This window comes from Rattus norvegicus, chromosome 3 (genome assembly GCF_036323735.1).
Source record: "Rattus norvegicus strain BN/NHsdMcwi chromosome 3, GRCr8, whole genome shotgun sequence".
Classification (NCBI taxonomy): Eukaryota; Metazoa; Chordata; class Mammalia; order Rodentia; family Muridae; genus Rattus; species Rattus norvegicus.
This window is the reverse complement of record NC_086021.1, coordinates 42873259-42900103: the sequence shown is the minus strand read 5'-3', so window position 1 is coordinate 42900103 and position 26845 is coordinate 42873259. Positions and strand designations below refer to the sequence as shown.

Sequence of the window (26845 nt, the reverse complement as noted above, 5' to 3'; positions counted from 1 at the left end):
TCTATATCTCTCCCCCCTCCCTTCCTCTCTCTCCTTCCTGCACAATTCTTTCTCTATCCCTCTTGAAGTTCTCTCATTCTTCCCCTCCACCATCTATGGGTCTTCTTTACCATTAGCAGGTCTCTGTCCCTCTCCTCCTCTCTCCCTAGCTTCTTTTTCTAGCTGTTTCTCCCCACTGTCCCCAAGTCACAACTGTCCCGCCCCCTCCCCTTCCTCTCAGTGTCTAGATCTCTGCTTCTTTTGTCTTTTTTTTTTTTTTCTACCTCCAGGAAACAAGCCTGGCACTTTGGGAAAATCCCTCCTCAGGAGTGAGCTTTGTTTGCCTTGAGGAGGCAGTGCTGAATCAGGGCTGTGACTGCCTCCTTGCAATAGGTCCCCTAGCTGGACGCCCAGCATTGGAGTTGAGCTCACACAGGAACGTGGGCTGCCCAGGACACAGTGGATAGAGTGTAGGCTATGCCTCAGCTCTCTGCTTTCCCACTGCTAAGACTTTAGAGAGATACCTGACATTGCTCACAGCAGGTGAGACAAAGATACTCTACCTACCCCATTCCCAGGATGGTAGCAAGGGTTTGAGACTAAACCTAGTTATGTTATGATTCACAGGGACATAGTGCTTACTCCCATGCTCACAACCTCAGCTCCTTCCTGCTCTGTCTAATCAATGGTGGAGCACTCCTGTGAGTTGAGACCAATGAGTCCAGATAGGGGGTAGCCCCGAAGAAGTGGGTATATCATCTCCAAGGTTGGCTAGAAAAAGGAGCATCTTGCCTAAGCGTTACTGACACCTAACACCTAGAGGAGACAACACAAGAAGCATCAGAGTCTAAGCCCTTCAGACATGCATTCAAACAGTGTTGAGGGCCCAGAGATAAATAAAGAATTCCCCCTAGCTGAGGTGACCACCACCTCTCATACAGCCCTTTTATAAAGGGAGAACACGAGATGTAAACAGGCCACAGAGACAGAAATGGGCCAAGTTGGAATGGAACCCAGTCTCTGCCAGCAACTCTCAAATCTCAAGGACTTATGAGGACACCACAGCTAAGCTGGCTGGTTATTTCCAAAGCACCACGGTACTGAAAGATCCCATTTAACCTTTTTAAAAAGTCAGGTGCTGCCAGGCAGTGGTGGTACACACCTGCAATCCTAGTACTGAGAAGGCAGAGGCATGTAGATCATTGTATGTTCCAGGAAAGTCTGGTCTACACAGTAAGACCTGGTCTTAAAAATAATAAATATGGGGGAGGGGGGCAGTAAGGGGGCTGTATGGGGGAAATACTTGTATTGGTGGGGAAGAGGAAGAGAGCTTATGGACAGGAAACTGGGAAGGGGAATAACATTTGAAATGTAAGTAAAGAAATATATCTAATAAAAAATTTAAAATAATAATAATAAATATATAAAAATAATATTTTTTTTAAAAAAAGAAGGCAGCCTTGGCATTTCTGAAGCCCGAGGTTTGAACCTCAGTAACACCACACACACACACACACACACACACACACACACACACACACACACACACCACACACCAGGAGATATTGAACTTACTTCATGAATTCTCCTACCAAAAGGGGTGCAAAGAATCAGGATTTTGTGGAACTGTATGCAACAGGGTAAAATGGCACTTTCTCCCCTATTTCTTTACTAGACTCAGAGGATGAAGCGCATGCATCCCAAAGTGAGAACGTGCACATGGCAGTCAGAGAATAGTCAGGCATGGCAACTTGTTTGTAGTGGATTTTTTTTTTTTTTCGGAGCTGGGGACCAAACCCAGAGCCTTGCGCTTGCTAGGCAAGCGTTCTACCACTGAGCTAAATCCCCAACCCCAGGCATGGCAACTTGTATCTGCAGTTCCAGCACTCGGGGCTGATGCAGGAGAATCGCTGGCAGTTGGAGGCTAGCCTGGACTACAGAGTGGTAGCTTATCTCGAACAAAAATTAAATCAGACTCAGAAAAACAAAATGTTTAAATGAAACAAAAATAATGAAAAGAAATGAAATGGGGAACTGGGAAATAATAAAAACAAAACAAAAGGGGGTCTGGCTAAGTCCTAGCTCTGTACAAGAAGAATATGACTTTCTAGATTAAAGAGGCATGGCTGAAGCCAGAGAGTTGAGGAAAGTTGCACGTAATGGTATAGACAGAATTCAAATGAGTACATTGAACTTACTCAAATGTTATGTTGGACAGTCGTCAGATCACTGTTGAACTCACTATTGTTTTATTTTTTATTAAAGCTCCCCTCCTACATCTTACATAACCCCTCCTCAACCTCCCCTTCTTCTCCAAGAAGGGGGACCTCCCTCCCCTGTACCCACTCAGCCTGGCCCATCAAGTCACTGCAGGACTGGGTACATCCTCTCCCACTGAGGCCATATAAGGCAGTCCAGTTAGGGGAACAGTATCCACTGACCGGCAACAGAGTCAGGGACAGCTGCAATTCCAGTTGTTGGGGGACCCCATTAAGGGCCAGCTGCACATTTGCTACATATGTTGGGGAGGCCTAGGTCCAGCCAATGCTTGTTCTTTGGTTGGTGGTTCAGTCTTTGAGAGCCCCAGGGGTCCAGGTTACTTGACTCTGTTGGTCTTCCTATGGAGTTCCTATCCACTTCAGGGCCCTCAATCCTTCCCCCACTACAAGACTTCCTGGGCTCCCTCCAATGTTTGACTGTAGGTCTCTGTGTCATTTTCAGCCAGATGCTGGGTGGAACCTCTTAAGGGATGGTTATGCTAGGTGCCTGTCTGCAAGCATAGCAGAGTATCGTTAATAGGAACTCAGTATTTTTTTTTTTAATTTGAAGCAGGCCACAGTGGCTCTTGCTTATGATCCCAGCCCTCACAAGGGAGTAGCTGGAAAGTTAGAGACCAGCCTAAGCTACATAATGAGACACTGTCTCAAACCTAAACAACAGAAACCTAAGTGGTAACATGAGGAGAAGACACTCTGAACTCAAATCTAAATTGGCTCACTTATCCAGAAAAGGCTCTATCATTCAGAGCTACATAAATGAGAAGCTTTGCTTGACTTGCCTGTCTTTCCAAGTGAAGTGGGAGTTCTCAACAGGGTCCCTACTTGGTGGCCTCAGGCCCCTGAACTGTGCCTCAGAACAAATGGTTGCAAAGTCTCTCATGACAGAGGCTCCCAGGTCCTCAGCATGGTGTCCCCTAGTGCCTAGAACTGTGCTTGGCTCACAGAGTTCACAGTCTATAGGAGATGTAGACGGAATGAACAGATGGGTTACTCCAGAGGTGTGGGATGGAGGGCCATGAAGGGCTCAGCGATCAGGATCCAATCCGTCTAGGCCAGTTCAGGAACTGGCTAAGCAGGGATGCCTGGCCTTCTAGGAAAATAAAAAACAAAAACAAACAAACAAACAAACAAAAACTCCTTCCCTACCTGGGTCTACCCACATAGTCCTACCTGAAGTCCCTGTAGCCACACCCTTAGCCCAGCAGTGTTGGCACAGCCTCGGTTTCCCCAAGGAAATGGAGACCATCTCTACAGCTCCCAATGCACAGTAATATTCAGAGAAGCCACCAAAAAGGGCCCAAGAACCCCACCTGATGGAGACACTAGCCATTCTGACTCCTCACTCAGGTCTGGGACAAGCTGGACCACGCAGCCCAGGCCAGAACCCAGGGAGGAAGCCATTCAAGGGGAGAAACTCCCAGCCTGGTGAGGGAGCAGCCCATAAATCAGGTCCCACTCCCACCCAGTCACTAACAAGCCGCTGCCTATCTGCCTACATGGGGTCCCTGCCTCAGGCTCCCACAGCAGCAGCCTGCACAACCAGCTGGCCCAGGCCTCCCCAGTGCCTTGGCCTCTGCCCCCACCCAGGGCCCCCATAAAGATAGGAATATTTTTTTTCTTTTAGAAGAGTGAAAAAAGATATAGACCCAAATGAAGAGAAACACCAATAAAGGAGGAGAAAGGCCTGCAGAGTCACGTGGGGGCAGAGACCAATTGGGCCTCCGGTGGCCCCCCCCACCCATGAGGGGAGGAGGAGAGGACGATCGGACAGGGCCAGTTTGCAGTCCGCCGCTGCCTGCCCGCTGCTGGGGGAAGAAGTTCCTGACAGCCCGATAGCCACTGCCCTACCTGGGGCCTGGGAACCTCCCCACCAGGACCCTGGTGCCCAGTGTCCACCCTTATCCGGCTGAGAATTCTCCTTCCGTTCAGTAAGTGAAGGCCGGGGCCCAGGCCTCTACTGGCCAGCCTCCCTCCTCAGTGCCTTGCTCCGGCCTAGACTGGCCATTGCCTGCTCTACAGAATGACCAGTTCCTACCACTCTGGGCAGGGAAAAGGCCAGGGGTCTCCCCAGGTCCATTTCCCCATTACAACACCCCTCATCTCTTCCTATGGTGTGCTACAGAGGAGTTAGGCCTATGGCGACAGACCCTAGGGTTTGAGGGTGGTTGGTGGTGTCTTAGAGGTGGCCGGGGGTTCCTGAGAGTATGGTGTTCCGTGTCTGTCCTGAGGGTCTTCTGGATTTGGAGTCTTGCTGCCTGAGTGTCTGGCTTGCCTCTGTGTAGGTATCTGAGCCTCCATGTGTGTATGTCTGTGTTTCTACTGTCAGTCAGGGTCAGAGTCTTACTTTGCTTCCCTGGGTAGATGGATGAAAGGGTGTGAGTCACTGTAAGGGTATACAGGGAGAGGGGGCATTCAGTGGAACCCTGGAAGAAAGGGCTGAGATACAGGCAGAAAGAGAGAGAGCAGCTTGGTGCCCATCCCCCATCCCACCAGGGATTTAGCCCAGAGCCCACATCATCCCAGATGCCCCTGGTGGGCTACTCTAGAGATGCCAGTCAGGAGCCCAGCCCCCATTTCTTCGTCCCCGCTGCCTACTGGCCTCTGTGCCTAGGTTCATCTGGGGACTTTTGTTTTGGTTTTGTTTGTGTTTTTGCGACTAGAAATGAAATGGCAGAGCCTCACACTGGGCGTGGTCTGCCATTGAACCCCATTCCCTCCCCAGTTTCACTTTCTGAGGGTTCCTATCTGAAGGGGATTTGTGCAAAAGCCTATATAGCCCCTATCCCTGAGGTGTAAGTGCTCAGTGTGGGGAGAGGGCCTGACACGCCTCTGGCTCTGGCTCTGTCCTTCTACGATTCACCCACGCAATTTCACTCAACACAGCTCTGTAGGACAGGAAGGCAGTGACTTGCCTGAGCTAGGACAGCCAAGTCCGTCAGATTCTGTGGTGCTTCCCTCCATGAATGTCTTGAGAGGCTCGCTGTGCTGGGTCTTCAGCTTTATGCAAGCACCCTAGTCCGGCACTCACAGAAACCCGAGCTACGGGGTGGGATCCATACCGAGTTTTGGATGGGTGGTTCTCGGCCAAGGCATAACTGCTGTACTTCCCCACTGAGGCTTTCTGGAATCCATTTCCAGCCTCCCGAACTGCCTTCCACCCCCTGGTGGCTAAGGGGACTGGGCTGGGTTGAGTAGGCCTCTTCAAAGATCTCTCAACCACAGTTACTTAACTTGAAAAGCTGTGTGGTCTGGTGGACGTTTGCAGCCCAGAACAACTGCTTTGCCACCTCACCCGCAGGACCAGTATTCCAGAGGCTCCCGTTCTCTCCCCCTCCCCCTATGCCCAAGCTAGAGGATAGCTCACAGGGGCGCGTGGGTACAGCTCCACAGCTTAGCTTTTGGGTCTCTGAGCCCATGGAGCTCAGGCTGCTTACCAGACCTTGGGATGTCGCAGAGTGGGATAACCATGCTTCCCATTTCCACACGAGCACCCTGAGGGAGACTCCTGGAAATGGGGTTCGCCCCGAACTCTTGCTGTCCACTCCACCGCATCCATTTTCAGCCACCCTCTGGAAGAGCTGGCTTCGGCAGCCTGAGTAGGCAAATGTGGCAGTGCTAACTCAAAAGTCTAGTTTCTTCCTTGCTTGTGCCTTGCCCACCACCCCACTCATGCCCTTAACCAATTTCACACGGCAAAACGACCAGCGTTCAGGCCTTGGCACCCCTAAACTGGACTAGCAAACCGGAGCTCGCCTCCTCCCTGCGCAGGCGGAGGCCCGAAGCTTCCCCGCGCACGGCACCTGACCGTATTCTGGGGTGCTCAGGGTCCCCAATTCTCTTAGAACTCGCGGGCTTCGGAGGATCGAGCTGGGACTGGAGGGCCAGGAGGTGAGGGTGAAGGCCGAGAGGGGCTGTAGAGAGGGTAGGACACAGGCCGGGTTGTGGGGAGGACAAGGACCGCGCCTCCGCCCCCGGATACCGCACGCGCGCATATAGAGCGGCCACCCCGGCCCCGCGCGGCGGGTTCGCGAAGCGCGCAGTGCGGCGGAGGGGCCCGGGTCCCAGGTGCGCCTCGAGCAGCCCCGCAGGCGGCGGGCGCGGGGAGGCGGGGGCAGAGCGGGACGGTCTCCCCGCCCCCGGCCCGAGTGGCCGTCATTGCGGGCGGGCGGGCGGGCGGGCGGCGCTGAGCCCGGGTGCGGCTTCATCGCGGGCGGCGGCGCGGCCAAAAGGTGCGGGGCTCGGTGCGGGCCGAACGCGGGGTGCTGCTCGCGGGAGCGGCCTGTGTGGGCGCCGCCGTCGTACCGGCCCTCACATTCCCGGCCACGGCTCTCGGGATCTGGACTCCCCGTCTGAGGTCTACCGGAGCCTGTATCCCCTTCTCTGTACCCCGTCTCCGCCGGAGGTCTCCGCCCCGCGCCCTCGACCCCGCTGCGCCCTCCACGCCCGCTCTCGGCCCGACGTCTCGGCTCGCCGGTGGGTGCCGTCGCTGCGTGGCTTTGTCTGCGGACCCAGCGGCCCGGCTCCAGGGTTCTCTGCTTCTCAGGGTCGGCCCCTGTCCCTCCACGGGGCCACGCCTTGGAGCTCTCTGCCCGCGTGTCTCCCCATCTCCGACCCTCTCGCTGGGCACCTTCATCTCTCCAGGTTTTCCGTTTGTGTTTCTGTCACTCTCGCTGCCTCGGTCTTCCCGGGGTGTCTCTCCTTGCTCGGTGTCTCTCACTGTGTCTCTGACTCTGTGTCTCCTTGGTTTTCTCGTTGGGCCTGTCACTCCTAGCCTCTGATTCTGTCTTTTTCGTTGCCCATCATCACTGGTCTTTCATCTTTTTACTACGTACTGTGTATCGATCTTTAGATCATCTATCAGTCACCGTTCATCATCTGTCCATCATGACCTCACCTATCATTTATCTATCTACATAATCTATCAATATCTACCTACCTACCTACCTACCTACCTACCTACCTACCTAACAATCAACCATCTACGAATCTCTCCCAATGTCTTTGACACAGCATTCCTGTCCCCGTCACCCAGGATCCCCTCTCCGTTGAGCAGTGCTGGCTGGGGTCTCTCTGTGTCTCTTCTAGACTCGTCTCTGCCTTAGGTCTCTGTCGGGCCCCCAGACCACTCCAGCTGTGTGCCCTACTTCGCCCTGGTTCCCTGGCGTCTGTCTTCCCCGCGCCTGAGCCTATCTGATTTTCTCAGAATCGGGGTTTTGTTCTCAGACAAACGAATCGGGATGGAAATGCATCGAATCCGAGGGTCCCGAATCGGGCGCGGCAGAGGCGGCAAGGAAGCATCCCTGGAGCGCGGCGGGTGGCTGAGCTGCAGCGCCGGGACGCGGCCCGCAAACCCCCGCACCCGGCCGGTGCTGGGGACCGCCCGGTGTACACAGACCAGGGCAACCCCAGGCCAGTCGCCGTTGGCCCGCGCTGACTCGATCCTCCTTTCACAGGCGGACGCCGCGGGCATGGACTATTCGTACGACGAGGACCTGGACGAGCTGTGTCCAGTGTGTGGTGACAAGGTGTCGGGCTACCACTACGGGCTGCTCACGTGCGAGAGCTGCAAGGTGAGCGCGAAGCGGGAGCAGGGAGGGTGTAGGCTGCGGGTGGCAAGGGTGCGGGCGGCGAACGAAGGTCGAGACCTGGCGCTCATTCCCTTCCTCTGGAGCAGGGCTTCTTCAAGCGCACAGTCCAGAACAACAAGCATTACACGTGCACCGAGAGTCAGAGCTGCAAAATCGACAAGACGCAGCGTAAGCGCTGTCCCTTCTGCCGCTTCCAGAAGTGCCTGACGGTGGGCATGCGCCTGGAAGGTGCGCGTCCTGCACGCCCGGGACCCCTGACTGCTGGCCGCCCCCAGGGAGCCGCGGGCGGGCCTGGGAGAGGGGCTGAGGGGAAAGCCGAGCAGTTTCTGGATCCAGGTGATTGGCCCCTCGGCGTGACGTTGGGGCCCCAGCTCTGCAGGGAACAGAGGCAACTAAGGGAGTCTAGCGCCAGAAGAGTCCGTGCGTGTAGGGCCTGCCTGGGCTCAGTCCCAAAATATCAAAAGTAAGACTTCCGGCATGGTGGTCCATCCCTGCAATCCCAGGACTCGGGAGACTAAGACAAGGCCAGTCATGAGTTGCGTATTGAGATCCAGTATCCCGTCCCTCGAGGGGGTTAAGTCTTTCTCCAGGACAGAGCTGACCCCCAATGACTCACTGTGTGAGAAGCTCCCAGACACCCCCATAGATTCCCCACACCAGCCAAAGCCTCAGCTCTCAATAACTTGACCATGTTCAAATTCCAGCTGTATCACTTGTAGGCTAGGGACTTCGCTGAGCTGCAGATGCCCCCATTTGAATAACGAAGTAAAAAAGTAATGCTTGTCTTGTGTTAGTGGGAGGCCTGGGGGTGGGGTGGGGGCGGCAAGCAAAAGCGGGAGTTGCCTGCTGTGAGGGGAAAGACTCAGTAGAATAGCTGGAACTGTCATTATTATCACCCTTTCTGCTGCTGTTTGTCCATCGCTGTTCAGACTGTGCATCTATCTGTCTGTCCAGGCATCTAAGTTTCACAGGAATTGAGGTTCCTTCCCATGCATTCTGAGTCCAGCCCTGACTCAGGGTTGGGGTGAAGGGAACAATGGCCTATGGCTACCTCTCCCCTCCTGTTCTGGTCCAGAGAAGACAGCAACAGTCCATTAGGTCCAGACTCAGAAAGTGGACAGTCATAGCTTCTACCCTCCTGGCCTCAGTCGGGCTGAGCGCCCAGCCGGCAGCTGTTGGCTAAAGTTTTTGCAGAGAAGGTCCCAGAGGCTGGGGAAAGCTGTGGCCATAGCCTGCTACCTAGAGAGGGACTCGGATTGAAGGAGGTACCCTGTCCTGTGTGGGGAGCCCCCCTAGGTCCAGGTCCTGAGCAGGCGGAGAGCTGGCTATTGTGGGTGGCAGCAGCCTGTGCCGGCAGCCTGAGGGAGCGCAGAATGCTGTTCACCTCCAGGCAAGAAGATCTATGTCGGGCAGGCTCCCAAGTTCTGTGGAACACCACCCCTCTCTCCCTTTTCTTCGAGCTTGGGTGGGGTCCTGTCTGAGCAAGGGCTGGAACCACACTGGAGCTGCAGAAATGCACCTGTTGAGTCTGGCGGGTGACACATTCTTGGCCAGGAGAAAAACATCTGGTCAGCAGAATAAATCCCCTCCTCCAGCACAAATCCAGGCTCACAGCAGAGGGCAGTTGGGGAAGCTTTGTAGAGTCGAGAAGGCACCCCACTGTGAGCAAAGCAGGGCTCCTTTGCTTTCACCATCTCCCTGTCAGACCAAGGTCCAGGCACCCAGGAGCTCTCAGCCTGAGGTATTCATATGGGGTAGGACAGGAAATTCTGCCTGGGGGAATCCGGAGACTTCCTGGAGGTGGCAACGTTGGACTGGGTGTTAAGAAATTGCAAGGGAAAGAAAGGGGTTTCAGGCAGAGGGGAGGGTAGGTGAGTGGGCAGAGGGGAAGTAGATCCGCTCATGAGAATGTGGAGGAAGGCCTGGGATGCCAAGCCAAGGCTGTTGCTCTCACCTGTGGGCAGAGAAGGCCACTGAATACGGCTGGGGGGGGGTGTTATATGCGTGTGTGAGACATACCTTTTTGGGAAGGATCTGTGGCAGACAGTTGGGGAAGGTGAAACCTGACAGACTGCTCCTGCCCACAGCTGTGCGTGCTGATCGAATGCGGGGCGGCCGGAACAAGTTTGGGCCCATGTACAAGAGAGACCGGGCCTTGAAGCAGCAGAAGAAAGCACAGATTCGGGCCAATGGCTTCAAACTGGAGACCGGACCACCGATGGGGGTTCCCCCGCCACCCCCTCCCCCACCGGACTACATGTTACCCCCTAGCCTGCATGCACCGGAGCCCAAGGCCCTGGTCTCTGGCCCACCCAGTGGGCCGCTGGGTGACTTTGGAGCCCCATCTCTGCCCATGGCCGTGCCTGGTCCCCACGGGCCTCTGGCTGGCTACCTCTATCCTGCCTTCTCTAACCGCACCATCAAGTCTGAGTATCCAGAGCCCTACGCCAGCCCCCCTCAACAGCCAGGGCCACCCTACAGCTATCCGGAGCCCTTCTCAGGAGGGCCCAATGTACCAGAGCTCATATTGCAGCTGCTGCAACTAGAGCCAGAGGAGGACCAGGTGCGTGCTCGCATCGTGGGCTGCCTGCAGGAGCCAGCCAAAAGCCGCCCTGACCAGCCAGCGCCCTTCAGCCTCCTCTGCAGGATGGCGGACCAGACCTTTATCTCCATTGTCGACTGGGCACGAAGGTGCATGGTATTTAAGGAGCTGGAGGTGGGTACCTCCTTACAGACCCCCAACCCCTGGCTCTAGCTACTAATCTTGGCTGCCTGGCATCACCCTTTGATGGACAGCCCTGCCCAGTGGCTTCAGGCAGTGTCTGGGGAAGCACAGCTGCATGGAAGGAGGGCATTTCTGAGCTATTGCAGCTTCCTGGTGCCTGCTGCCCCCCTGTCCATCCCTCTCCCTATCTCTTCAGTCTGTCTCTCTTGGCCTTTTCCTCTCTCTGTCCCCTCCCTGGCTTGTGGTCTCTCAGCACCTCCGTGTTCTGCTAGCCTTTGCTTCTCTCCCAGTTGGCATTTCTACAGGCAGCTCCCTCTTTCTTTGAGACCCTGGGTTCTCTCCAACACGTGTCTTGGCCCCCAAATCCCCAGCCTATGTCAGAAGTAGGACCTGCCATCCTATCCTCCCATCTCTTCAGAAAGAACACCAACCCTACCATCCTCAGCTGTCATAGATGTGGCTCTGGGTGTATGACTTTGTGTGTTTGTGAACCTAGTTACTACCTGGCTAATGTGATCTACTACCCTGTGATGGTGATGGTGATGGTGATGGTGATGGTGATGGTGGTGGTGATGGTGATGGTGATGGTGATGGTGATGGTGGTGGTGATGGTGATGGTGATGCTGCTGCTGCCCTCCCTTATCTCAGTGCCCTCTTTCTCCCAGGGTTAGTGCACATGAAGGTAAAGAAAGCATGATCAGAGCAGGAGGGACTGAGGCTAGCAACAGGAAGAACTTTCCAGTCAGTCATTTCATCTATCGGTGTGAAGCCCTGAGATCTGAGAGCTGACTCTGTAGTGCCCTACCTAGCTCCTTGTGTGCACCACCCCCAAGACTCCAGAATCCTGACCAAGACTCACTGCTGCCTGGCATGGATACAACCCAACCTGACCCTCCTAGGTCAAGCCCCCCTGGTTGTTCTGAGGCTAGCTATAAACAGCAGGCCGCTGCCCTCCCTGCGGGAAGCCCTGCAGCCTTGAGCGGCTGTCAGTGCTGACGCCACTCTGCCTGGGCTTCCTTTGGGCATATGGCCAGATGGGCTGGGGGCACTGCCTGCCTGCCTGCCTGGCATCGAGGCGAATAAGGTGTAGCAGGAGCAGCCCGAGCCCCATGGGGGCACCTCAAGCTTTGACCCAGGGCACTCTGAGAGTTAGGGTCTGATGACTGACCGTGACTCTTCATTTCCACTGTGTAAAGCCTGCCGTGACCAAGGACATGCCGTGTCTCTGTCTTGGGTGACTTCTCTCGCTGGCCCTTTCTAGGCCATCTGATATAGGAGGTGAATGTTAGTCAGATGGCGGAGCCTCCCACCTGCCCTGTACTAGGTGCTCAGTACGCTGGAAGATACCCCAGCCCCCACCTCAAGACTGCAAACATCCCCCGAAGTCCCTGAACAGAGAGTAGAAGAAGCTAAGCTTGGATCCAGGGGCAGGGCACTTCCTCTGGCTGCCTTCCTGGTTGGGGAGGTGGGGGGTCACGCAGGATGGGAAGGGCTTTTGTCCTAGCGTTGCTGAGTGTTTTTTCCTGCTTCTGGCTTCTCTGTGGCCCAAACCTTCCTGCTTCCCCTTCCCAGAACCTGTGAAAGGAGCCCAGGAATCTTAGCCATACTCAGTTGCTGCTTGTGAGGGACCTTGCAGATAAGCCCGAGCCCAGTCCTTACGGCCTCTTGAGCAGGCATGCTTTGCCAGGCTGGGGGTCTGTGTCTAGGAGGCCAGGCATGCAGGTTGGAAGAGCTGAGGTTGCCCAGTGAGCTGGTTCCCACCATGCCACATGCAAATCTTAGGCGATGGGAGATGGGAAAGGGGCTCTGTGGCTCTGAGACTAGGTCAGCCCTTGAGGTGAGCACTGGGGACATCAGAATGAACTGGACCAGGAAGCTGTAGGGAGGGCAGGAAGACATACGCAGATTGTCGATAAACAGGTCCCTGGGCTCCTCACCTGGAGGGAAATAGAGGACCCAGGGGGAAAGCATTCCTCCATCTGTGGGAGTCAAAGGTTTCTCTGCAGAGGTGATCAGAAGACAGGTCGGGGCATGCAGCCTGTGGACTTAGCAAGGTTTCTTTGCTCATCTGGCCTCAGTTTCTGCATTTGTAATGTGGGAGGAGCCTAATATTTCTCTGGAGCCTTGTAAAGGCTGGGTGAGCTAGAATAGGTAAAGGATTTGTCATGTAGCTCAGTACACGAGAAGCCTCACTGGTAGAGTTCATTCCTCCTCTCTGGTCTGCCCCTGTTTGTAGCTTAAGAAACTCCATTCTCAGGCCTTCTGGGAAGAGCACAGGGAAGGACACACAAGGCCCACACACCTCTGAGCTCTGTAAAATGGGACCCACTTTGGTGTACCAAATTCTTACTTGAATGGTGATAGTTTCACCTTTACCAAGTGTTCAGCAGAGTCACCAGGAAGGGACAGGCTGGAGGAGGTGATAGGACTCCATCTTGACATCTGTCCCTCCTCAACGTCCCACTCTGCTTCCCCACAGACCCCCTGCTAGCAGCAGATAATTGCTCGGAGAGATGGTTTATTAATTAAGTCTGCCAGTACTGGGCTGATAAACAATTGCTCAGCCAGGAGTGTGCCATGGCCAGCCATGGAGTGTCAGACCCTGAAGAATTACTGAGCTCGTTGGCCTTGGCTGCCAGACCGATCAGACCTCGGGGGCTCCAGAGAGGCCTGCTGAGGGAGAGGTCAGTGCAATACCATCAATATCCTTCTTGGATGCAGGCTCCAGTGTCAAGGCTCCAAGATTTGTGGTGGGCCACGGGAGGGCTCAGCAGACAGGCTGGGCTGGCCAGGGACCCCAAGCCAGGACTGCAGATGACCCTGTTCCCAAGGTAGCAAGAGGAAGGTGAGAGTATCTCTCACACACGCAGTTTCTTGTGGAGAGCACAGGCAGTGCAGCATGTTGGGGTTGGATGTCCATGTGTCCATCTGCCCACCCACAGAAAGAGGTGGGCATGATAGGAACTTTTGCTTGGCCGAGAGGAAGATGTAGCTCAGCGGGTTCTGCAGAACCTTTGGGGCCGGTTCAGGTGCCCCGTGCTCTCTCCGGTGCCCACTGTGCCTGATCGTCTCTCTGCAAAAGAGGGAAGATGGCCTTTCCTATCACAGATCAGGAAATTACGGTTGAGGAGAGTGCATGACCGGCTGAGAGACTGGGACACGGAGTCTGGCGTGCTCAGCGTAGCCTCATGTGGCCTCATGCTGCAGCCTTCTCATCAGTCCTCAAGCCGGGCCACCCAGCCCCACAGCTGAGGTCTGGGTAGAGTCTGCTGCAGGGCCGGGCACCCAGGTCATTATGACCTCCCTGCCTTCTGCCAAGGCTCAGTCTGCTTATCTCCCTAATACTCCTCTTTATCATTTCTCCTGCCCTGCATTTCTCCCATCTGGGCACAAGGGTATCTGCGTCTGTGCCTGAGATGGGGGTAGAGCATGTGCAGCCATGCTGGGCCTCTTTCTGGGTCACCCAAATGGCTCTGTATTTACTTTGTTGCTATTGAGACCGCCCTATAGGCTTTCCACCCAGGGGTCCAGAGGTTCTTGGTGATCCTGTCTGATCATTTGTCCCACGAGTATCTGTCACCTGGGCAGGCATGAGGGGCTCTGGCACTGTGTTTCTGGAGCGTTGGTTTTCTCCTGGGAAAGGGTGATGGAGAGGGAGATGTGAGGAGAGATGGAGTAGCTTGCGGTCAGAGGCTGGGTCTCTCTGTTCTAACAGTGATGGAGCTCAGGACAAGCAGAGGCCTGGGCTGGGGACCCAGAGAGGAGATGGGTAAGGATGGATAGAAGCAGGGCCCTCCTGCTTCCTGCCCTGTGTGTTGGAGCAGGGGTGGGTGGGTGGAGTCCTGAGCCTGCATGACTGTGTGGATGCTCTTTCCTTTTGCCCCTCTGTCTTTGTTAGGATTGCCGTGGCTGTGTTGAAACGCCATGACCAAAAGCAGTTTAGGTGTGAAAGGGTTTCTTTGGCTTACATATCCTGAGTCCATATCCCACAGTCCATTGAGGGAAACCAAGACAGAAGCTCAAAGTGAGCAAGAACCTGGAGGCAGGAGCTGATGCAGAGGGCATGGACGAGTGCTGCTTACTGCCTTGTTCCCCATGGCTTGAGCAGCCTGCCAGTTTATAGAGCCAGGAGCACCAGCTTAGAAGAGTGGTAGGTCCCCACCCCAACCCCCCACACACGCACTAATTAAGAAAATGCACTACAGGCCTGCTTACAGCCCAACCGTATGGAGACATTTTCCCAGATGAGGTTCACTCCTCTCAGATGACTCTATCTGTGTCAAGTTGACATAAAACTAGCCTACACCTGCCCTCTCCTTTCTCCTCACCTGCCCGAGGATGCTCCAGAGGGGAGAGGAAGGCTGTTAGGCTGATAGAAGAGCTGGTTTTTGTGTCTAGTTATCTCTCCTTGGGCCTGGGTTTGAGGGAAAGGTGGATGTTTTGTGGAGCAAATGCCCCTTGATCAGCCTCTTGCTGATGCCTGAACGCCCAACAGTGGCATAGGTGAAAGCCAGTCCTGCCCTCTCATACTCCAAAGTACCAAGAAAGACAGGCATGGATTGGTGCCATCCCAAAGGGCAGCAAAAAAGAGGAGTTGAGCATAGCTTCATGGAGGAGGTGACAGTCTATAGGAGACTCTGAACTCCTGGTGGCAAGGGGGACAGGGGACAGGTTGTCTTCTAAGCCTGGGGGTAAAGAACATGGACCTAGAGCCACACTGAGCTGTACAACCATAGGTAGCTTGCCTGAGCTCACTGCTCAATCTCTTCTCTCTGTAAAGTGATGGTGACTGTCAACACGGTTGACATGTAGCAAGGTTGGTAGTGGTGGCAAGGTGTGGCGCAGGGAGAGCTGGGAGTATCTAGCCAACCTCAGTCCCATTCCTGGAAAACCCATATGGTAGAAGAAGAGAATTGACCTCTACAAGCACATTGTGGTACACACACACACACACACCAAAGGAAAAGCTTTGGGCTGTCTGTGTGGGAAAAGGAGTTGAGTGGGGATGAGGCAGTGAGAGAGGAGAGGGAGATGACGAAGCGTCCCTGGCTGCTGTTCTCATGCTCTGTTGGGAGCATCTGCCTGTTCTGTGGGAGCATGCAATGACCCCAGAGTTGAGGGACACTCAGCAGGGACTGTCCTCTCCTGGACTCCAAGGCCCACTGCACCCTGATGGTTAGGATCTACCTTGTTCATCGTTCTGTCATTGCTGCAGACAGCTGAGGTATCCATGAGTCAAGTAGCTCCTCTTTCTTCCCCAGGAGCCTAGGTACCTCTGCAGCTCCCCTAGGGACCCTTCAGGGGCAGCCATGATCACAGGCCCTCCACGGGGCACAAGGGTTGGTCTTCACAGCGTTAGCTCCTAGTCTTTAGATTTCCTGGGTATGGGATGTGTGACTAGACATCTCCAAGCACTTGAATCACCGAAGGATTGAAAACATGGAGGTCCAGAAAGACTTGGGGACATGTGTGAGGTCGCACACTTAATGAAAGATCGAACTGGGGCCTGAAGGAGGCTCTCACTGGGCCCTAATGAAGCAAACAGGTGGACAGATGGGACCATCCAAGACTTTGAGTAGAGGGTTGAGAGAGGGGCCCGGAGGACAGTCCCCAGCTGGATCTCTGCATCATTCTACCCTACAGGTGGCTGACCAGATGACACTGCTGCAGAACTGCTGGAGTGAGCTGCTGGTGCTGGACCACATCTACCGCCAGGTCCAGTACGGCAAGGAAGACAGCATCTTGCTGGTCACTGGACAGGAGGTGACTGAACTGGTCTCAGGCCTCTCGAGGCTGGCTCGGGATACCCCAAATTCCAAATTCAGGGACATGCACTAGCCAGACTTCTCTGTGTCCTGGGGCCTTTTGAGGAGCCACTGCGTGGAACGGCCAGTGGAGGTTCTTCTAGGAGATAACAGTGGAATTGGACTCCCCAAAATAAGGCAGAGTTGGTCAGCTGGTATTAAAATGGCGGGTGACAGTCTATGCTGTCACACACGTGGAAGCTGCAGGATCAAGGACTCTGAGAAGGGGTTCAGAGTAGGGCCAAGGGACTGTGGGGTAGCAAGTGTGAGAGATGAGATTGCAGGCATTGCTAGGGGCTAGAGAGCAGGCAAGACCCTGTAGGGTCTCCATTTTCATAATGATGAATGAATGAATGAATGAATGAATGAATGAATGAGTGAGTGAACGAATGAACGAGTAAGAGTGGGGGAAAGACCCAGAGAGTTCAGACTCAGAATTTGGCTCCTTTAGATAGGAATGTGTAACATGACAAAGGTGGGAAGCCATGGAGAAGGCCTGGGAACTCCTGAACGCTGCCCCCCACAGGAGGGACATTAGGGTGGCCAGTGGATATGGGTGAGGCAACCTAAAGTGCTGGGGTCTGGAGACCTTTAAAGAGGGCAACGCAGACATGGGGGAGAAGTAGGAGGAAGAAAAGAAAACTCCTGGAGACAACAGTGTGGCCCCAGGAGGGACACGGGTTGAATAGTGGGCACAGTGGGAACAGGAACCAAATGTAGACCAAGTTCCTACTTCTCTACCTCTGCCTCTCAGGACCTGTGTCCTAACCTTGGGTTCATATCTCTCATGTTTCAAGGCCATTGGAAGAAGGAATGGGCATGCTTGGTCCCAAGGGGTTACTCTGGGCCACAGGAGTGCCAGGACAGGATCTGGGGTGTGAGTGAGGACACACTGGCTGCAGGAACATCCTGGGTATAGCCACCCACCTATGTCTGATTGTGTGACTCTGCACACACAGAGATGCGTGGGTGTCCATAAGTGCCTGCACTGTGTAAGCATGAATGCATATGCAGGTGTGTGTCTGTGTCGCTGAGCATGGCCACTGAAGGCCAGGAGTGGGCATGGGTGTGCAGCATGAGTACCATAGCTTCAGGGAACAGGTAACTGTGTGACAGAGTGGAAGAGAGAGAGAGAGAGAGAGAGAGAGAGAGAGAGAGAGAGAGAGAGAGAGAGAGAGACTCACAGAGAGAGAGAGAGAGAGAGAACAAGTAAGGTGGTAATGAACCAGCTCTTGTATGGTGGCCATTTCCTGTGCTCAGCAGAACCACCCACACTGCCTCCTCCCCTGCCCCAGGGAAGGGCACTTGTCAAAGTCAGCTATGCAAGAACAGTCCGCACTACAGGGCTGAAGGCAACCCCTTTTAAAGGAAGTATCCTTCAGCTCCCAGTGCTCCCACTACCTGATGCCTGCCCCACTGCCACTAAAGATGGGGCCAGCCAGCCACGGGTGCTCAGCTTGGTTCAACAAATGGAACAATGCTGGCAAAATGGTGGCCAGAGGCTCAGTGCTTGACCCAAGTCACTGATCAGAACCTTCTGCCCTGTACCCTTTCACCCAAGCCCCTGTCTCCCTCTCTCTCTGCCGGCCTCTCTGACCTGCCCTCTGCCGGTGCAGGTGGAGCTGAGCACGGTGGCTGTGCAGGCTGGCTCCCTGCTGCACAGCCTGGTGCTGCGGGCACAGGAGTTGGTGCTGCAGCTGCATGCCCTGCAACTGGACCGCCAGGAGTTTGTCTGTCTCAAGTTCCTCATCCTCTTCAGCCTCGGTGAGTGGCCTCTGGAGGCTCTGCAGTGGAGGGTGGTAAAGACATTGGGGTAGTACTGTGGTTAGAGAACCCAAGGGACAAGGATCCTCCTTTAGTGAGTGTTATAAGGGCACATGGCCAGGGTCTGGGTGCTCCCTGGAGGGCCATGGTTTCTCAGTGTGAAATCCCAAAGACCGAGATGTTGTCGGTGTTTTGCTTTTTATGGGGTGGAAACCTTTCTGAACATCTGATTTGTTTCTGACCAATCACGACAGAAATTGCTCTTCATACCCAGCACACTTAAATGCCTGCTGCGTTTAGGACTCTTTCTTCCCTGACTCCCATCCTGGGGTCCCTGTTTTCCCTAATTCCCTGAACTACAGGGACCCCCTGTAGTTCTGACGCTAGATCCCTTCTCCTGTACATTCATTCATTCATTCTGCAAACACCCGCTGAACACCTGCCTGGTGCCAGGGACTGGAGGCAACGTAGCCAATGGGAAAGACCCCAACTACTGCCCTCAGAGCCATGCACTTGGGGGAACAGCAAGTGTCTTATAAAGGGAGGAATACATAGATGGGGACTACATAGCAGCTAGATGCCACAGATATGAAGGTATGCCTCAGAGAGCCCAAGTCCTGGGATAGAAAGCTTGGAGGAGCCTTAGTGTATGAGTTGGATGGAAGATTCCGCAGCAGGGAAGCAGTTATGGGATGGGAGGGAAGAGAGAATGGAGACCTGTCTTTGCAGCAGTCTGGCAATGATGCTACCTAGAGTGTAGGAAGTATTTGGAAACAGAGAGAAGAAGGGAGCTGGAGAGAAAGCCCAGTACTCAGGCAGAGTTGGGCTACTTGCCACATCCATGTGGCAAGGGACAAGGGCCTGGGGACTCTCAGCCTGGCTAGTGCTCTAGAGAGTGTTAGGAAATGACCACAATGAAGTAGCCACCTTAGAGTGTAGCACAGCCTTAGGGGCCCTGGTCAGGATTGGGAGAATCTTGGGTGGGGGTGCTCAGCAAAGAGGACCTCTCAGCACCAGTCAGAGCCCCAGCATGACTCCCTTAAGGGAGCCCCACAGTCCCCTTTCTCCTACAGCCAAAGCTACTAGGTCCAGTTGGATGCTGGCCTCCCTATTTCTCTAGGGGCTAGGCTCAGTGGTGCCTTGACTTGGGGCAGTTCAGAGCCACCCTCCCAGCCCATATGCTAACTTCCCCTCCAGTAACTTGGAGAGATCAGTGCTAGAGTGGGGAGCATGGGAAGAGTCTCTGTATAAGTACATGGCTGCCTGGTTTCTACTCTGATCCCTCTGGCTTTGTGCAATTGAGCAAGTCACTCTCCAAGCCTCTATTTCCCCATGTGTGAAATGACATCCGTAAGTGTCCTTGACATACTGCAAGGGTACAATGAGGTAATTCTACCACGATCTTGGCCCTCAGAAGCATGTACTGATGTTCTTTATTAATCATCCTTATTAAGTCCATAACCAGATGAGCCAGAGTGACTGAACTAACCAGGCCACAGGCTCAGTCTTTATTAATGGTTTGTGTCTGGCTGAGGGCTTTATTGTCTCGGGTCTGGCCATGGTGTCTGAGGAGTTCTTAGCTCGGTGGGCCTGAAGTTGAGTTGAGGTTAGGGATGTCAGAGGCACAGGAGACAGTGATTCTGGGACCTCAACCTACTGGAGCCTAGAATGAGGGAACAATGACAGACACACACTGGGGCACAGAGTCCTTGGAAAGAGGCTTCAAGTTGGGATAGGAGGTGAGCAGTCCAGTATGACCAGAGTCGGGGCAACCCTACTGGGTTGGGATGCAGGATGAGGTGCGTACATCTGAGCTGGGCCTTGCAGTGTGAATAGGAGTGTTCTGGTGAAACAAGCAGAAGAAGCAGCCTGTTGGAAGTTATGGGGAGGGGAATGGGTGGAGAGGAGTCCACAAGGTAGACCCAGGATGAACTGTGCATGACCTCGGTTATTGGGCACCTTGAGCCTTCCTCTGGAATGGATCCCACTCTGGGGATAACCTGACCACCTCACATTTGCATATCACCATCTAAGGCCCTTCCGGCTCCAGCCTGGGGTAGGATAGTAGGTTGATAGCTCAGAGCCCTGCAGCAGGCAACTCCTGTATTTGGGTGATGGTGGATGGCCCTCTGACTCTGAAATGCAGGGCTCCTCGTCAGAGCTGAGCTTTCAGGAAAACTAGAACTCAAGGCAGGGCTGGTCACCTGTCCACAGACTTCCAGTCCGCCTGCTCGTGGCACCCTCAGCATCACCGCCCTGGGCTGGGCCGCCTCAAACCCAGGCAGTAACTGTCACCCACCCCCCACCCTGTCCCCCTCTACACACCTCCTTCTCGCCTGTCTCTGCAGAAGGGTGCCATTTGGCGTCTAAATAGCATCTCAGGCAGCTCAGAGGCAGGTAAGGAGGCTTAATTAAAATTAGTGCCTCTCTCCTGGCAATCGCAGTGTTTATGAAGATGGGCCCGGCCGGCATTGTTCCGCCGAGGACTTAATCGAAGCTTAATGGATTGACCTAACATTCGATTTCCTGATTCCCATTGAGGTGCACGGCAGCATTCCCTTAAGCGTTTGCAATTTACCCACCGCTCCAAGCCAACAAAAGACGGACTGAATAGCAGTGCCACTCGAGGGGCCATTGTGAGCGGGGGCGCCTGCCTGAGTCACTGCTATTGGGACAACATTCTTTATGCCTCGCTGGAATGAAAGGATTATTCAAATATTCAATTAAACCGTGAAAAGGGGGCTTTTCTGAGATCCTGGGGGCCCCCAGCTCATGGAGCTAGCGGCTGCTCCCAGGGTGGGGTGCCATCTCCCATCCCCTCCACCTCCAGGGATGTGGGCAGCACTGTCTGTCCTGCAGGCTCAGGCCCCAAGCTGGTACTCGGCAAGGGTCCCAGTCCTGACCTGCCCCATCTTATAAAAGATAGGTTCCGAGGTGGCGTCTGGTTGCAGAGCTGGGGTGTGAACCCCTTGACATGCAAAGGGGGAATCTCCAGGTTGCGGGATGATCCCTGTTCCCGAATCTGAGGGCATGCTCAGTGTTGCATGGCTGTCTTCCGTCCCTTAGACTGAGTGAGCTCAGGAAGTTGGAGAAGAGAGGTAAACTGATCTAAGCTTTCCAGGTGAGGGAAAACTTAGGTTTAAAGTCAGACCCAGGGTGGGATCTTAGAGAAAATCCGGTAGGTTGCAGAGAACCTGGTTCTAAAGCCTTCCAGCTCTGGGAATCCCAGCCCCGCCCTGCCCGCAGCAGGCAGTCCTGCAGCTCCTAGCGTGGGTCTGAATCCTGCCCTGCTGTGTGGGTGGTCTAGGCACACTCGGATGCACTTCTTGCAGTCTAGACATCTCAAGGGATGAACAGGCCTGGTGCCATGAAAAGGATCCCAGCTCTGGTCTATGGCCACTGTGTCTGTCTATCCACCCCATAGCTGCCTCCATGCTCCAGGGCCATGGAGGCCTTAATATGTGGGGACTGAGAGTCCAGAGGCTTTTCTACAGAGGTGCTGACCCTGAAAAGTTGTCCTTGCCCTGCACCCTCCCCCTTTCTACTCCACTGTCATCCTGAGTCCCTGATGCTTGTTGCTGAGAACAGTAAATCCTGGTAAAGCTAGAAGCCTAGGCCCTGGTGTCACCATTCCTTCTATCTGAGCAGCACCCTGGCCCATCCTCCTCCCCCTCATCTCTTTCCTCTGGGCCCCTTTACTGGGTAGCTTTGAGATAGACCCCATCTTTCATCTATTAAGAATGTCAGAATAACCCAGGGATGGGAAAGGGTTGGGGCAAGGACGGATGGGATCAGTAGACCTCTCTTGCTTCCAGGAGGCATTCTTGGTGCAATGACTTCCAGCGATCACCACTGAATGTACCTGGAGCCAGTCAGGCTAGCGAGCTGGGTTGCTCTGTCCAGTTGGGTGGGTTTCGCTGTACAGAGGCAGAGAAGGAAGGACTGGGCTGGAATCTAAGAGTCCCTCTCTAGACAGAAGGAGCTTTTCTTTTCCCCTAAAGGGCATAAAGGTGTCTGTGAGCTGGTGGTCATCCCACAGAAAGAGGAAGAAAATTACCCTAACTCACTTACTGCAGAGTGATGGGAGTCAGGGCAGAAGCTGGCAGCGACCAAATCCTGCCATACGACTCAGGCCCAGCTCCAGTTTCCCTAAATCCATCTTCGGACAACACAGGCCTCGGCGGGTCTGCTGGGGGCGGCTGGGGATCAGGGTTGCCAAGCACCTCAGCTTTCCTGGCGCAGTGGGTGTTAAGAGGGATTAGAGGGCCAGGAGCACATGCTGGCCAAACTCCCCCACAGTGGAAAGACTGGGGGGTACCTACCCCAAGGGAAGAAAGCAGTGAGGGACCCATCTTGTGAACCTCTGGAAGCAACAGAACCCAGAGGAGGCCAGGTTAGGCTTTGAGGGCTGGGGAGCTGATGTTAATTAAACTCCTAGGCAGGGCATGAGCTGTTAGAGGCCGAGGGCTGTGACAGGGGCTTGAGGAAGGGACCCAGACATCCTATTTCCAGCCCGCTTCCCTGAGGGAAGGGACCTTTTAAGCGGGACAGACAGGGACTCTCCCACGGAGTAGCTTCCTCAACCAACTCCGAAGGCCTCTTTTGTGTTAAGGCCCAAGGATGCGCACTGTTCGTGCTCCAGCCCCAGTCGCATTTGGTCCACATGGAGCCACCTGCTCCTCGCCCTCTCACTGGGAGCTGGCCCTCCATGTCTATCTGTAGCTTCGTGGCCCCCATTGTTCTCACACAGCATGTCTGTATGGAGAGAGCTAGTGGGCCAGCCTGCCTGCCTGCTCACCCTCTCGCCTGCCTTCTTCTCACCCTCCCCCAGCCCTCCCTTTTCATGTTTTAATAGTTTAAGGGATAGAACCAGGGCCTGTGTGTGCCAGGCCAACGGTGTGCTCTAAGCCACTCCTGACCTCAGTGCCATTTTAAATTTATGTAAATGGCTTTGCCTTGCAAACCTTTGGTTCTTCCCACTCTCTTACCTCCCACTCTGCCTTGCTTTTCAACATGGCCCCACGGGCTCTGGGTGTATCCATTCCACAACTTCCCAGATGTAACTGACATACACCCACCCAGGCCCCTCTTCCTCACCACGAATAATGCTGCCAAGAGGCTGACCCCAGAGCCCCATGACTGAATTTATGGAGCCTCTTTCCAGGGTGCCCATGCCGAGAGTGCCCATGGGTCTGGCACCCTTAGACGGGTCCTTTGGACAGTGATGCTGATGACGATGTCTATCAGGGCAGGAGTGATGGCCACAGAAAGGCTTTGCTAGGGACCAGTTCACCCCATTTCATAGATGAGAAAATAGAGAGGTGTGAACACCACAGTGGCGATGCATCTGCTGATGTTCCTGATGGTCCTAGTTGTCAAGTATCCACAGTGACAACATCGAGGATGACCGGGCCAGTGATATGGCTTAGTGGTTGGTGAGGGCGGTGGCCATAGTGGTGATTCTATATAGGAATTTTTTAGGTGTGGTGGCACATGCCCTTAATTTACTTAGGAGGTAGAAAGAAGCAGGGGATCTCTGTGAGGTCCAGGCCAGCCAGGGAGACACGGTGAGATCCTGTCTCAAAAAGAAAGAAAACAAACAAACACTAAAACCCCCAAAAGACAAAGAAAGCACAGGGAGAAGCTTGGAGATGGTGTGCAAAGTGATGCCAGTGGTGGTGGCCACAGGGTGCAGATGGGAAGGTTGCCATCGAGAGGCTTATAGCAGTCTCTGCACCTACAGGTTGGTATCCCCTGGGAATGTGGTGTTGGTAATGCGGGTGACTGTGTCAGCCCAACTTTGTGGGTAGATGGTGACAAGAGGGTGATGGGCTGCTCCCGTTGCAGATGTGAAATTCCTGAACAACCACAGCCTGGTAAAGGACGCCCAGGAGAAGGCCAACGCCGCCCTGCTGGATTACACCTTGTGTCACTACCCACACTGCGGGGACAAATTCCAGCAGTTGCTATTGTGCCTGGTGGAGGTGCGGGCACTGAGCATGCAGGCCAAGGAGTATCTGTACCATAAGCATTTGGGCAACGAGATGCCCCGCAACAACCTTCTCATTGAGATGCTGCAGGCCAAGCAGACTTGAGCCTGGGTGCCAGGCAGCGGGCAGTAGGCAGGGATGCCACTGCCTCCAAAAGACTCCTTGCATTAGGTGATCCAGGAGCCCTGTCCCTAAGCCCCTGCCCCTGAGCTCCAGAGCTGTGTGTTTGGGATGATGGGCAAGGATGGGCGGGGACTGCCCGGGACAGGTTGCCTTCGCTAGCCACTGGCATGTGTCTGCCACTTGGAGTGCCCCAGAGGGGTGACTTCTAACCACTCCTTCCTCCGTCTGCCCCCAGCTTTTTTTCCTGGTATCTGAGGTCCCAGGAGGAGGCTTGGGATTCCTTGGTGGGCCTGAATGTCTGTTGGGTCAGAGGTCATCCTTTCCCTCTCTCCTGTGATCAGAGGCAGAGGAAGGTCTGTAGGCATCAATGAAGGCAGGGGAGGGGGGGTCTCCAGACTCCCCTGAAGCAGGGAAGGAAGTCCACTATTGCAAACTGAGTTTGCTAAATTGGGTCTCTAGAGGACACCATGAGAGCGGATAGGGCAAAAAGACCCCCTCCAGCCCCCCCCCCCCATCTAATTCTGATCCACTCCCTGGAAAGGGACTTTGTTGTGATCATCCTTTTCCTGCATCCCAGCTACCCAAGGAGGAGGAGGAGTCTGGCCCTGCCCTCCACCAGCTGGCTGGGCTGGTACTTATCTGCAAGGTTGCAGTCACCAGGATTCTCTTCCTTTTACCTAGACAGTCCTTGGAAAGTGTGTGAGAGAGAAATGGGCAGGAGACAGACTGAGGACTGAACTGGGATGTGGGGATTAGCACCAAAGCTCTTTCTCCTGACATCTCCTTCCTGATCATCTGGTCATCTTCATGTATCTTGCCTCACTCCTGAGAAGAGCTGTTGCTTGCCCTCTGTCCCAGCCCCACTATAGGAGCAACGGGAGGCCTGCAAGGGCTTAGAGTCCTTTCAGGTGGGGATATGGGTAAACCTAGGAGAACTCACGGATCTTTATATGACGACAGTGCTGAGGACTCTCTCATGGCTCTATCCTTTTGGGTCCCTTGTCACAACCCTTGAAGCTGGCGTCAGTCCCCTGGCTGCTGCTTTGCCTCCCAAAAGTCACTCTTCAGGGCCAAGCACTGAGGGGAGAGGCCTAAGCTATCCTCTGTTTCAGACTGGGCATCCACTGTCTTTCCTGCTTTCGTGTCAGATTTACAGCTTACGCTAGGCCTGCCCAACTGGACAAGGCTGTCTCCTGTCTTCAACCACCCTGGCTCAGACCCCACCTCTGCCCCTGAAATGCGTGATCCCACCAAGGCCAGAGACCCACAGCCCCAAGACAAGAAGTGCCCTTATAAACCCCTGCAGCCCTGCAGCCCTGAAATAAATTTTGCAATTAGTTTCCAGTAGCCTTTGTGACTTTGCTTTGTGAAGCAAGGTGTAGTCCCTGGGGTAGGTTGGGGGGGGGGGGGGTAGTGCTGGTCTGCCTGTCACCAAAATAGTGTTCAGCTCTAACCCTCTGGGAAGGAGAGCTACTGAAATGGCTTAGCAGGTAAAGGTGCTTGCAGGCCTGATGACCTGAGGTGAAGGAGAGAACTGACTCCCGTAAATTGTCCTCTGACCTAGGTGCAACACACACACACACACACACACACACACACACACACACTTAGGACCTGCACAAGACCAAGCCACTCAACATTCCAGCATGGCTGGGGGAGGAACTTATGTAGCCCCTACCTCTGGCTGTCAATGGTTTCTGAGGGTGGGAGAGTCAGATTTCCTCAGGGATGTGAGCTTCACCCACATTCCGGTGCTCCTTTGGAAGGCCCTGCACCTATGTCACTAAATGGACTCAGAAGATTATACACACGAATTAAGGAAGTTGGGAGGGGAATGTGGAGAGAGTCCTGGAAACTGGGCAGTGGGGGATGGGTATGATCTAAATACAGTGTATATATGTGTCTACATACATACCATACGCATTGAAGATATTTTTAAAAATGAGACGGGAGGCGGTTGGAGAGCCCAGGGTGTAGAGACAGCAGGTGTTACTAGACTTTGGGACTCAAGTATACGAAAGGCCTGGGAGGTGCGGTGACTTTCAGGGGTCTCACCTCAGCTTCACTGGGTCATGCCAGTTCTGCCCCATACTGAAAGCGTATTCATCTCATGAACACTTTGCAAACGCCCTCCCTCAGCTCCCTGTCCTTGCGTCAACACCAGCAGGGGTGTCACTCGGGGTGGGGACCCAGACGCCAGCCTGGCTTTCCTTTTCTACCCTGCTCGCAGTCCCCACCCTTGCTGATGAGTCCTGCTAGGTGGCAGCACTGAGCTTGACCAACACCTGAGCGCTCCCACACCTCAGGCCCTGTTGGATCTGCTCTTCAGGCCATCTTTGTAGGTTCTCCACAGGAGGGGCTCAGCCACTGCCCCACCCACTTTAATCAATAGGATTAACCTGGGGCCATACTTGCTCCACCCAGGGTCTCCAAAACAACTAGAAAAAGGTACCTCTTTTAGGGGGAGGTAACAAAAAAAGATGTTCCTCTCCTGCTCTGTGCCTGTCCCAGGGCAATGTCCAGGCTTAAAGAAAACAATCTTAACCAAACAGATTATGGGGTGCAATCCCTTATGTAATTGAACCACAAATAA

At 54.3% G+C, this 26845-nt stretch overlaps 1 protein-coding gene across 4 annotated transcripts; it reads left to right on the top strand.

Moving 5' to 3' along the window:
- The first annotated feature begins 3994 nt into the window (after nt 1–3994).
- Nucleotides 3995–25599, top strand: Nr5a1 (nuclear receptor subfamily 5, group A, member 1). Of its 4 annotated transcripts, none has more exons than XM_063284685.1 (7): nt 3995–4186; nt 7712–7828; nt 7933–8182; nt 9934–10562; nt 16215–16334; nt 17992–18139; nt 23987–25599. In XM_063284685.1, exons 2-7 carry the CDS (start codon nt 7727–7729, stop codon nt 24232–24234), a joined length of 1497 nt encoding a protein of 498 aa, XP_063140755.1. In that variant the 5' UTR covers nt 3995–4186; nt 7712–7726; the 3' UTR covers nt 24235–25599.
- The last annotated feature ends 1246 nt before the right edge of the window (nt 25600–26845 follow it).